The sequence below is a fragment of the Eleutherodactylus coqui genome, chromosome 12, assembly GCF_035609145.1.
Source record: "Eleutherodactylus coqui strain aEleCoq1 chromosome 12, aEleCoq1.hap1, whole genome shotgun sequence".
NCBI lineage: Eukaryota > Metazoa > Chordata > Amphibia > Anura > Eleutherodactylidae > Eleutherodactylus > Eleutherodactylus coqui.
This window is the reverse complement of record NC_089848.1, coordinates 43,253,979-43,266,937: the sequence shown is the minus strand read 5'-3', so window position 1 is coordinate 43,266,937 and position 12,959 is coordinate 43,253,979. Positions and strand designations below refer to the sequence as shown.

Sequence of the window (12,959 nt, the reverse complement as noted above, 5' to 3'; positions counted from 1 at the left end):
AGAGCCGGACCTGTGTTGATCAGCTGATTGGAATGGGGGCTCCTAAAATAAAAGGGTTATCTGTGTTGAGATTGCTGTTTTTGTGTTTCGTATTCCTTATCCATGTGTACTTGGTAGGACTTCTTACTTTTTCTCCTAGCTGTCTAGACTTTACTTGTGTGCAGGCTTTGCAGTTTCCAATCACAAAGTTAATGTTTAACAAGTTGTAAATAACCTTTTACAAAAGGTCACGAATGGAATGAAAATGACTTAGAACAGAAAGAGACAGAAGGGCAGAGAAAGGGAAGAGATAGCACAGAAAGGTCCATAAAGGAAGGCTAGTGTGGGCACATGGGCAAAGGAGGAAGGGAATGGGGGAAGGAAGGGAATGGAGGTAGGGAGGGGGGGGGGGATAAGATGGCCCAGGGAGCCAGCTACAAATTTTTTGGCACTTTATGCAGACTAAGGGAGCAGGCAAAGGAGGCCATCAGAGGGTTGGGCCACAAGCAAATCTGCAAAACGTGGACAGGGCTGCTGCTGGGCGGCATGAAAGGGGAGATGCCAGAGTGGGAGGTCAGTCTGGTTGGATAGTTCTGAGCTTTTCATCAATCCCTCTCTCCCCTGTGGCTCTCTGGACAAGTGGCCTGTGCCGAGATGCAGACAGGGTCTTGGTGGGCACTGAGGGGAACCCTGTCTGCGAGTAACCACTTTGGGCAATTCGCACGGTAGTTGGGTCATAGATGGGAGCTCAAATAGCTTAAGGGGCAAGGCAGCGGGCGGAGGGCCACCCCTTAGAATCCCCCAATTCAGTGGCTGTGCTGTGATTTGCGCCAGGACTTCCAATGTATCCATTGTAACTAAAGCATGGTGATAAGCCGCAAGTTCTTCTTTCAAGAAAAACTGTGGAGCATGTCTTTTCTCTGTGCTGTTGTTAATTGATAGAAAAAAGGCATGAGGGCCAACGCTAGGGCAGGGTGCACTGTATGGTTCCTTCCCTTATACAGATCTACAAATATTGGTTTTGGATACAATTTTAACTTAAATTTAAGTTAAAGACAATCTTGACTTCTTTAAGGTACCTTTACATGGGCCAATAGTTATGCAGCTTCCGAGGAGTGGGCCCACAGCCAAGGAGACAGCAGAGTAGAGGAAGGCCTTGTCATGGGGCTCTACCATCTCCTCCTCTGGGGGTAGCTCAGGACCCGACCATACTGCGGAGGGAGATCACAGGGGTTGTAACTGGGGGTTACTTTAAGTCCAGTTGTCACTCATGACGCCACCGTTCTGTCTTATGTGGCGGATCTCTCAGATGTAAAACCAGGAGCGGTCGATTCTGTTCATCTACTGAAAACTCTTAAACTTAGAGCCAAATAAACAGTCTTTGTACAGAAAAACAAATCACAGTGGTGTAACCGGAAGGATTCTCGGGGCATTTGGAAAGTCCACAGTCCAAGTTATCTGTGAAATTCCTTTCCTAGCAAACTCTTTCTCTCCACTGGCCAACACTCACTCGCTATCACTCTTCTTCTTGCTATGAAGCGGTTTGTCCTTCTCTTGGCGCTTAGCAGAAGTACCGTGGTCTCCTGGGTCGAATGGCCCCAGGCTGAGCATAGAGAAGTTGCTTGGCTTCCTCCATGTTCTCTGTAGTGCTGAAGCAACACCCTCACTCACTGACACCCTTCTCCTTCTCTCTTTCCTTCTCTCCTTGCACAATTTTCATTTTCCATTAATATTGTACTGCACTATTTTGCCAACAAGTGTGTTTCACACAAAACATTTTTTAAACCCTTCTGCAGTTTTTGATGCAGTTTTTTGTGCCAAAGTCAGAAATGGATCTGGCAGGACAGAGAAGAATAAATCCTTTCTTTATATTCCCATTTCTTTTGAATCTACTTCTGGCTTTGGCTTAAAAATACTGCATTAAAAAACTGTCTTTTTAATCATCCTAAAATCCAGTTTATATGGTATTGTAGGAACTTTCACTAATTAAACAATTATGTTTGAGCAGCCAGTTTCTCCAAAAGGGGTGCTTGCCATATTTGGCTGACCAATTGAAGGATTTGGTAGCCTATATATCTAAGGAACCATTGATGGAGACTTTACCAAAATATTATTACTGAGAGTGATGAAGGCAACTTTAGGGCACAAATCATTACCCAGTGCAGTAATCCATTATAATTTGGAAAGTCGAAATTGACAAAGGAACGAAACTACTTTTATTGGAGAATTGCACCAAAACACCAGCTTTTGTTTTTCCACATTTCTTTATTTCTTGGACGCTGGTGGACCTTCCAGTATAAGCCTCACCAATTAGACATAAACACCTTTCACTGGAATACTTCTTTATTGTTGTTTTTTGGTTGTTAATATATTTACTGATTTATACTTTTGATTTTTTTTTAGTCTATCGCTGAAAGTTTCTCCAGAATTCTTCAATAAAATCCGTGCAGTTATATGAATAGATGACAATTGGGATGTTGTACCAGAACAATGGAAATACAGCGACACGGACATCAGTCTTATGTTCAGATAATTACAACAAGTCGAGAAACATTGGTCAGTCTGATAAGAAACATCAAGTGCTTACTTGAGAATTTGACGAATCATAAATATTTTTCCCCTGAAGATTCAGAAATTGTTCTGCAGTTTCCTACAAGGGCAGATCAGGTAAGTCCTAGCACTCCTATAGAAATGGCCACGTTTGTATAAACAGATGAGATCAATATTCTGGTTTTGCCATGAGTTACCCATAAAGGGGAATTACACATACATTAATTTACCATTTAAATGTGTTAGAATATGACACCATCCGTGGAGAGGTGTTGGGGTCATCAGTATTTCCCCTAATAAAGAACATGTGTAAGGGGACTTATAAGGCCATTCATGCGCTTTTGGAAATATGCAAATGGGAAGATGGATCAATACCTCTGCAGCTCCACCTAGTGAAAGGCAGCATTCCTGTAGGTCAGTGCCATGTCCAAGCCAGACGCGCTGGATCCGTAAACCTGAAATACTACGCAACTGCACCCCAAACTGTGATAAATAATACAGAAAACCACCATAAGGAAAACACTGTCCCTAAAGACCCTTACCCAGGGAAGGGACCTGCCTATTGCAGTTAACCTGCCCTGACAAGGGCGAACCTGACCATGTACCTGGGCCACTAGCAGACCCTACGTGGGATAGGAGAAGACCACAGAAAACAAGATGAAAATAATAATAACCGCAGTACTTAACTTTGAGAAGACTCAGGCAAACAGGAGATCCAGCACCTAGCTTCTATTAGAGTCAGAGGAAGACTGAAATTAAACAGTCCTGAGTTAAGCACAAGGCCAGGTTAAATAGTCTTGACAAATTACCCACAGGTGAGACCAAGCAAGTGTCACCTAATACCACTCCCACCAGAGCCAGAAGATGGAGAAACACATACAAACCCTGTACCAGAAAACTTGAAAGGAAGCGATCCCAGAACTGCCGCAAAAGTCTGACTTTTTAAACAAACCTTATGATTAGGAAGTGTGAGCCAAAACCAGAATAACCATGCACATACAGCTGTTTCAGGGTGTTTGCCCCTCATCAATGTACAGTAGGTTTCTGGCTTGGCTGATGAGAGGCTTATGACGTGGGTCAGGAACGGCATCATTTCTCCTTAAGGAGAGCACCTTGAAGGTGAGTGAGAAGACTTATAAGGCCATCCATGCTACTCTGGATAATATGCAAATAAGGGAGATGGAACAATACTTCTGCAGCGCCACCTATTGGAAGGCAGCATTCCTGCAAGTATTGTTCCATCTTCCCATTCCCAAATAAAGAGGATTGTTGCTTCTTCATCACCTTTTGATTATATTCCCCAAATGAAGAATTTAAGATTTGTTGTGGGATTTCTGTCATGGGAAATCCCTCATATAATATACTTCAAAATACATTTAAATAAAATTTATGTCCAATGAGGAATACATTGTGTACGTGTTCTGATTTTGGAAAATATATTTTTTAATGCTCCAAAATGCAAAAATATGAGACTTTCTAATATACTCACCTTTCTCAGCCTTTCCAGTGTTAGCAGCCTAAACCTTAATATATCCTCATCCATTAATTCTTAGTCTGAGGTTTTGATGTGTTGCTTATAGTGATGTCATACCGACAGTCTGCGGTTGTCACCCCTGGTCATGTAACATGTCATCTTTATGGATGACATGTTACCACTTTAACATGATCTTTTCTCCTTAGGGAGAGCACCTAGATGGTGCGTGAGGAGACTCAAAAGGCCATTCATGCTCCTCTGGGTAATATGCAAATAAGGGAGATAGAATAATACCTCCACAGTACCACCTATTGGAAGGCAGCATTCCTTCAAGCCAAAGTTAGACTCTTAATTCCCAGTCATTGTTACAGAGCTTGTATAAAGAGTATTAAGAGCTTGTATAAAGAGTATTATTCCATGTCCCTTATTTACCACTTTAAAATGGCACATTAGACGATAAATGTACTGTTTTTAATATCGGAAGTAGTACAAGTTGCAGTATTCCTCCAAGGAGATGCATGAATGGCATTGCCCATGTGTTTTTGATGACTAAAAGCTGTAGTCTAGACATTTAAGGTCGTGTGTGGTTCAATGACTTCCCATGAGCTAGTGCTACACACATGAACCACATACTGTAAATTACATGAAATGTTATATTCTAAAATGACAAAATTTTTTTCCATTTTTCAGGTTCGTCAGATTCTTGATCTGGTACAAAGTAAGGGGGAGGAAGTGGCTGAGTTTTTCATCTATGTCCTTCAGAACGTGCCTGAAGCCTACTTTGACCTGAACTCTTGGTTAACAGAAATTGATTTTCAATCCTCAGAACAAATAAAGAGTTTACACATTACGAACAATGACCCTGGTATGAACTTCTACTTCCTCTAAAATCAGTGGGTTAGGCCTCCCTCACACACACCGCTTTTTACAGCGTTTTCAATGGAGCCTCTCACACAGCAGCTCGAATGCACCGCGATGGAGTCTGTCCTATTTTTGAGCGTTTAGCTCTTCTAATCAATGATGAGGAACGCTAAATGCCGGCGTTGGCCGCAGTATTCCTGCAACCAAAACTGAAAGTAAAACGTGGCAAAGTGCCGAAATATAAATCACGGCGCTTTCTGCAATGCATGTGGGAGGCCTTACTGTGTGGACAGAAACCATGACATATACTCACAACATATGTAAAAATAGATATCAATCTTTATTAGTAAGCAAGTCTAAATATAGAGCCATATCCAACAAGACATCATAAATACAGTATATAAAGGAGATAACGGAGCTGAAAAAATATAGCCCCTCAACTAGAGATCCAAAGACAATGGCCATTTGGTAAGAATGAAACATTGTCAAAAACAATCCCTCCCATAGAAAGAGTTGTTGGAATCAAATGAAAATTTCTCTGTGTGATTGTAACATTGATATAAGAAAGTGATTAGGATCAATTATTGTGTAAAACTGAAAACTTGTAGAGAGGCTCTATTACCCTGTTATACTGCCTCTAGCTTGGATACAAAATGTGATACGGGTGGGTATAGAGGCTCTAGTACCCTGTTGTACCGACACTAGCTTGGATACAAGATGGGATACGGGCGGGCATGGAGGCTCTAGTACCCTGTTGTACCGACACTAGCTTGGATACAAGATGGGATATGGGCGGGCATGGAGGCTCTAGTACCCTGTTGTACCAACACTAGCTTGGATACAAGATGGGATACGGGCGGGCATGGAGGCTCTAGTACCCTGTTGTACCGACACTAGCTTGGATACAAGATGGGATACGGGCGGGCATGGAGGCTCTAGTACCCTGCTGTATCGACACTAGCTTGGATACAAGATGGGATACGGGCGGGCATGGAGGCTCTAGTACCCTGTTGTACCATCTCTAGCTTGAATACAAGATGTGATACGGGGGGCATGGAGGCTCTAGTATCCTGTTGTACCATCTCTAGCTTGGATACAAGATGTGATACAGATGGGCATGGAGGCTCTAGTACCCTGTTGTACCGTCTCTAGCTTGGATACAAGATGTGATAAAAGCAGGCATGGAGGCTTTTGTATCCTGTTGTACTGCCTCTAGCTTGGATGCAGGATGGGATATGAGTGGGCATGGAGGCTCTAGTAGCCTCTTGTACTGCCTCTAGCTTGGATACAAGATGTGATACGGGTGGGCATGGAGGCTTTAATACCCTGTTGGTCTGCCTCTAGCTTGGATGTGATATGGGCATACAGGTTCCGTATGGTATCCTGCCACATATTGGTTCTCATTTGCCATGACTGAGCCTATAGATCGTGCAAACTTGAAGGCTGTTGAAGTTGGCATCTCAGATGGTCCCATGCATGTTCTATTGATGATAAATCTGGCGACCGGGCAGACCATGGAGGTGTGACAATATTGTGGAGGCTTCCTGTGACCTCCTTGTGTGTGCGGGCGAGCGTTAGGAGGAACACATGTGGCTGCAGGATGTTCTGAATATATTGCTGAGCTGTCATTGTCCTTCGTGTGCAAAAGCCCCTCAGACCATCACAACAGCAGGAGGCAGTGTGCTGCTCCACAGCAAAGGCAGGGTTGAGGCACTCACCCCAAGGTCTCCAGACACAAACACGGCTGTTGTCAGTGCCCAAACTAAACCTGGATTTGTCAGAACAGTCCAGTTTCATTATTCATGACACCACTGCAAATGGAGGCGACGGTAGGTGGCAGAGGCAGTACATGTAATGGGTGCTGTGAAACCAAATGTCCTTCAGCCAAGTATCTGGAAATGGTTCCGACAGACACAGAGGACTGCAACAATCATGCCCCTTTCTCTGGTGGACAACGAAAGAGATGGAGCTGCTCATGCTTTTCAGATGATCAGATGATCCTCTCTACTGATGGTCTGTTGAGGGCATCCGGAGCCCTCACACATCCACTGGTCCCAAGACCCCCTAACAGGCTGATCAGAATGGCTCAGATGACAGGCAATTCATTGATAAGACTATCCAGCTTCTCGTATTCCAATAATGCACCCCCTCAGGTAACAAGGTGAAATCTCTTCTCTGTGTCATAGAGGCGTCTAGTGGCCAACAAGCTCTACACAAGCTGAAGAAGAGATCACTACACACAAGGAACCTCCGAGAGCCTCTTATAGGCCAAGGGGGGAACCACTTTTAGGGCCTGCGGTAACAAGACCGTTCATCTAATCACCACAACTCCCATCATTTGCATATCTACATGAGTTTTGCAGCAAAATGGCAACTCCTTCAAAGACTGTAAATGCATAGGATAACTCTGACTTTCTTAGGATTGTTTTCTCATGTAACTGGGGCTCCTATGGATGCCCCAGCTACAGTGGAAAGGTATGAAATTTTAAAAAAAAGAAATACAATGTGAATGACCCCCAGAGGTCTTATATGACGTCATAAGGAACCCGTTCCCATACTTTATTTTAGCATAAATATCCTAATTTTAAAAATAAGCAACTATAAATTAAACAAAAATATCTTTTATGTTTTAGCTTTTTGCCCCCAATAAAATTAGAAAAACGTGAAAAAAAGCAGTGAAAATGATCTAAAAAAATATCCCTATATGTCATGGAAAAAAACGCAGCAAAAATAATTGCAAAAAAAAAGTAGGACAGTAAAACCATCACATGGGTAAATCCATAAAGTGTCTGGTCCTTGGTCCTTAAGGGGTTAATTATGTGCATTTTTTTTCTTTTTATTGTTTCAATATTTAAAGCCTTTTGTAAGTGGGAAAAAAAACTTTTTAAAATTTTCTGTAAAAACATTTATCTGCCACAGTCAGCAATGACTACAGCATTTTCAGGGTTAAATGGTGTAGAGGAGTGATTAGATAAGCAAATCCTAAATGGATTTTCCATGGAAATCATCAGGGACCCCGACCGATCATCTGAGCAGGCGCATGGTGTCAGCGCCGCAAATACACAGAGGTCAGAGCGGAAGCCTCCGCACTGACCTCTGTGTAGTGGCCAGTGCTTGTAACTGCAGACACAGATCTCATTGAAATGAATGGGAGCTGTGCCTGCAGTTACAAGCACTGGCCACTACACCGAGGTCAACGCAGAGTCTTCTGCTGCTTCATCTCTGACCTCTGTGTATTTGCGGCGCTGACAGCATGCGCCTGCTCAGCTGACCAGTCAAGGTTCTGAGTAACGGACCCCAGCCAATCAACTATTGATGACTTATCCTTGATGATAGTCATCAACAGTATTTCACTGGAAAACCCCTTTAATGTTTTAACTTCTTTTCTGGGTAAAGAAGACCCCATATTTGACAATAAGAGAGCAAATATGCTCTCTGATTGATGGTAGGGTGATAACACGAAGAAGAGTCCATGTCAACATAAGTAATATGTCTTTTCTTATATATTTCAGTTACTTTATATAGCAAGAAGCTCAAACAAGAGTTATGCTGCGATTCCAAATTTGTAAAGTCGTACACTCAGAAGGAGGAGATGATGCTGCAGGAAACTTATGTTAATGGAGTTATGGAACTGATTAATGACAAAAACGAAACTATGGGGCGGATAAAGGATCTAATTTCCTTGTTTCAGGACACAGGAGTAATCAATGAAGAAGGAGAAAATACGTTCATCTATGGTGATGCTGGCATGGGAAAGACACTTTTGCTCCAAAAACTTCAAAATATGTGGGCGAAAGGAGAATATTACCCTGATATAAAATTCTTTTTTAGGTTTCGCTGTCGGGCGTTTGTCTTTTTTAATGCTAACGCTGAGCTCTCTCTGAAGGACTTGCTCTTCCGATACAACTGCCATCCGGACCATGATCCTGAAGAGGTGTTTCGATATATTTTGACATTTCCAGAAACAGTCATGTTCACTTTTGATGGTTTTGATGAAATGCATTCCAGTTTTGACCTAAACAATATTCCAGAAGTCTCCCTACCTACAGACACGGCCCACCCTGCAGCATTGTTCATGCATCTACTGAGTGGAAAATTGTTGAAGGGATCAAGGAAAGTCTTAACAGCAAGAACGGGTTGTCAGGTCTCAGGGAAATATGTCCGGAAGAGAATCATGCTACGTGGCTTTGGGACGGATAACCTGATGGAATATACTAATTTATTCTTCAAGGAACCCAGTATTCAGATGCGTGTATTAAACCACCTGAATGCCAATTATAATTTTAGCAGTTTATGTTCCATCCCCTTGTTTTGCTGGATAATATTTAAGTCTTATGAACATTTTCACTCCATGAATGACAGTCATGAGTTTTCGAGCAGTTCTATAACACTTACAGATATATTTTTACTCATAATTGAAGTTTACTTGAACTTATCTGCCAGAGGAACTACCAGAAGTCAGGTTGAAACTTACAAGAAGGGTAAGGAGACCTTACTGTTGATAGGTAAGCTTGCCTATAGTGGAATGGACAATTCAGTCTTTGTTTTTGACCATGATACTATCACATCGAAAAACATCCCAGAGCAAGATCTCAAGTTGGGTTTCCTCAGGACTGTGAAAAACTACAATGGATGTGGGGAAAATAGCTCTTTTGAATTCTTTCATGTAACACTTCAGTCTTTCTTTACTGCCTTATTTCTTGTGATCGATGGTGGAACTGGCACTACACAGCTATTGAAGTATTTCAACCACTGTGCACATTCCCAACAAGAGGAGCTTCAACCCAACCTCATGGCATGTGTTTGTGCCAAAAAGCACAAGCAGGGTGATCCTTTTGCAAATAATGATCATTTACAGTTCATCAATCTCTTTCTCTGTGGGCTACTTTCGAAACCAAAACACGTTCTCCTTAGGCATCTAGTGTCGCCTTCAGTATTGAAAGTAAAGAGAAAAGCGCTCGAGCAACAACTTTTCAGAAGTGTCAAACGCCACTTAAAAAACTTACCTCGGTATCGTTCTATGGGACTCAACTGTGTCCATGCATTGACTCACTTTATCTGGATGGCACGATGCGTATGTGAGACTCAATGTGAGAAGGTGGGAAAACTTGTAGCCAAAGGAATATGTGCAGATTACATTAAGTTAAGCTTCTGTGGGGCTTCCTCTTCTGACTGTGGTGCCATCAACTTTCTTCTCAATCATTACCAGAAACGGATTGCTTTGGATTTGGACAATAACAATATAAATGATTATGGAGTGAAAGAGCTTATACCATGCTTCAGAAAGCTCACTGTGGTTAGGTAGGAAGCCTTACCTTCTATTGTTTAAAATTTGGGGTAGGAATTCCAATAAGGCGCTATATGTTTGTCCATACAGTTATCCTCCTAAAAAAAATTGGACACCAGAGTAAGAATCAAAAGTAGTATTTATTTCCATATGTCTAATATTTAGTTGGACCTTATTCAGGCCTTATGACATCAGATACTCCTCGTGGCATAATTTCCACTAACATCTGATACACTTCAGCTGGTATTTCCCTCCATTCATCCGGCAACCGTCGGATGAGTTCTCTCAAAGAATATGAACGCTGTTCATATTTCCTGACCCGATGTTCCAGTTTGTCCCAAAGATGTTCAGTAGGGTTCAGGTCGGGACTCTGTACTGGCCAGTCGAGGAACATCCATATCCTCAAAAAATGTAAAACAGTGTTGGATTTGTGACGAGGCGTGTTGTCTTGTTGGAAGTATGGCTGACCATTCCCAGAGTATTGCCATATTGTTATCAGCACATTATATTCTAGAATGTGCAGGTACACCTCCACATTCATGGCTCTTGTCACTACAACCAATGGACCAAGGCCATGCCATGTAAAACATCCCCAGACCATAAGAGAACTACCATCGTACTTAACTGTTGGCAAAAGGCGTTCCCCAGGATCTTCCACACCCAGGTACGTCCATCTGATTTGAAGATGGAGTACTATGATTTGTGACTCCAAAGAACGTTCTTCCATTGCTCAATTGTCTAATTATGCTCCTTGCACCATTATAGATGAGCCAATGTATCATCTTTGAAGTGGATCATACATTATTAGAAATTATGCCATGAAGACACTCTAATGTCATGAGGGTCAAAGGAGAATCATAGAATGGTAGAGATGGAAGGGACCTCCAGGGTCAACTGGTCCAACCCCCTGCTCAATGCAGGAATCACTAAGTATTAATATATGGAAATAAATACTACTTTTGATTTTTCCTCAAAAGAGTTTATTCACACAATTTTGTTGACATCACATTTGTGACGTTTACTCAGCATATAAGAAAGAGCACTCATGAGCATCCATAGGTCATTTACTCATTCACTTCAGTTGCTCTTTTGACATACGTTTGGTTGCTATACCTTTTTCTCAAAGACTATGTACACCTTGGCAAACACATCTACTGAATATATGTTAGCACGAAGTACTGGATAGATGGGAGGGAATTTGACTGCAGGATCAGACTACAGGAATTGTTTGTAGTTTGTTACCATGGAGATGCTTAGGTCTTCATAGGAACTGTAGACATAAAATGATAAAATGCTGTGAATTTAAAGATTTTTATAGGACTTTTCAATCAATGCCCTATTCTTTACCAGGCACATTTTCCAGCGGCTGCACGTAGAATTGTAGCTTATTGCTAGAGGACCAGGCTGCAAAACTAGTCACAACCACTCTAAAATGTATGGAGCTGTACTTTATAAGCAATAAAGCTCCACCAGAGCGCTGTAGCCCCTTCAATAAGCTGATCAATGTAAGGGGTGGAAGCTGGACCCCCGTAGATTTGATATTGATGGTCTATCCCAAAGATAGGCCATCAATGCCAACGTCCCAATTACAAAGTTACTTCATGTCTCAATTTAGATGCATTGAGACATTAAAAAAAATGGTTACAAAGGTGAATATAGTCTTTAGCCGCATTGAAAGGATTCTTTCTCTCCCTTTTGTTAGTGAGGTCACTGCAGGGGGCTCGCTGACTGGCTCATTTCAATAACTAAGCTAGACCTCTTCTGTTTCTGCATTGACCGTGACAGAGAACTGGGCTGCTTTACTAAAGTCGGCCAGTCCCTTGCATAGACATCACCGAAAATCATAGAGGAAAGAAGAATTTTACCATGTGACCACTTGTCGAAATCGGGCTGGAAGTGGAGGTGGCGCGACCTCTGGACTCAGAATAAATCTTTTAATATCGCGTAAATTAAATTTTTTTTTTGCTTCTATTTTTTTTACAATATCTGTATTTTTAAAAGTAGGTTTAAACTATTCCATATTACTTGGATTACAGATTAAGTGTAAACCAAATCACAGATGAAGGTGTCCGAGTTTTGGCTGACGAGTTAACCAAACACAAGGTCATCATGTCTATTGGGCAAGTATCATTTCAAATTCTATCCTGTAATGTAACATATAGTAGATTGGTTAAAAATAAATAGTATATGCTTTAGTATCAATTTACAGGTTTATACTTAAAGGGGTTGTTCCAATTGTTTTTTTATGTTATAACCCCATTCTCCATGCAGTAACATAACTAAACAGCATATACTTACCTCTACCGTGGCACCACTCCAGGTCTGCACTCTGACGTCATGTTTACAGGCTGCCTTGATTGATTGAGCTCTGTCATTGGCTGCAGCAGCCTGTGGCGTCCTGTAAACAAATACCGGGAGTGGAGTAACATAAAATACCAACTTGGGCAACCCCTTTAAATATGTTGGTTTAACAAGTTATGTATCATTATACACTAATTAGCCATTAAAATCACTAATTGGTGAGGTGAATAACATTATCTCATTGGCATCTGTCAAGGCATGGGGTGGATTAGGCAACAAGTGAATAGTCCGTTCTCAAACTTGATGTTTTGGGAAAAGAAAAAATTGACAAGTTTAGGGATCTGAGTGTGTTCGATAGGGACTATAATGTGATGGCTAGATGGGTCAGGGCATCTCCAAAATGACAAGTCTTGTGTGGCGTTCCCGATTAGTAGTTAATACCCACTAAAAGTGGTCCAAAGAAGGACACCCATTAAAAGAGGCACCCAATGCTTATTAATGTGCATG

The 12,959-nt window shown here is 41.8% G+C and overlaps 1 protein-coding gene across 1 annotated transcript in view; it reads left to right on the top strand.

The window, feature by feature from the left end:
* The window catches only part of NOD1 (nucleotide binding oligomerization domain containing 1), a 56,982-nt gene that overhangs the window by 24,499 nt on the left and 19,524 nt on the right, over positions 1–12,959 (top strand). Inside the window, exons 2-5 of the mRNA XM_066585641.1 lie at positions 2,383–2,646; positions 4,694–4,868; positions 8,377–10,165; positions 12,188–12,271. Coding sequence (XP_066441738.1) covers positions 2,470–2,646; positions 4,694–4,868; positions 8,377–10,165; positions 12,188–12,271 — 2,225 coding nt within the window. The 5' untranslated portion in view covers positions 2,383–2,469. The remainder of the gene's footprint in view (positions 1–2,382; positions 2,647–4,693; positions 4,869–8,376; positions 10,166–12,187; positions 12,272–12,959) is intronic.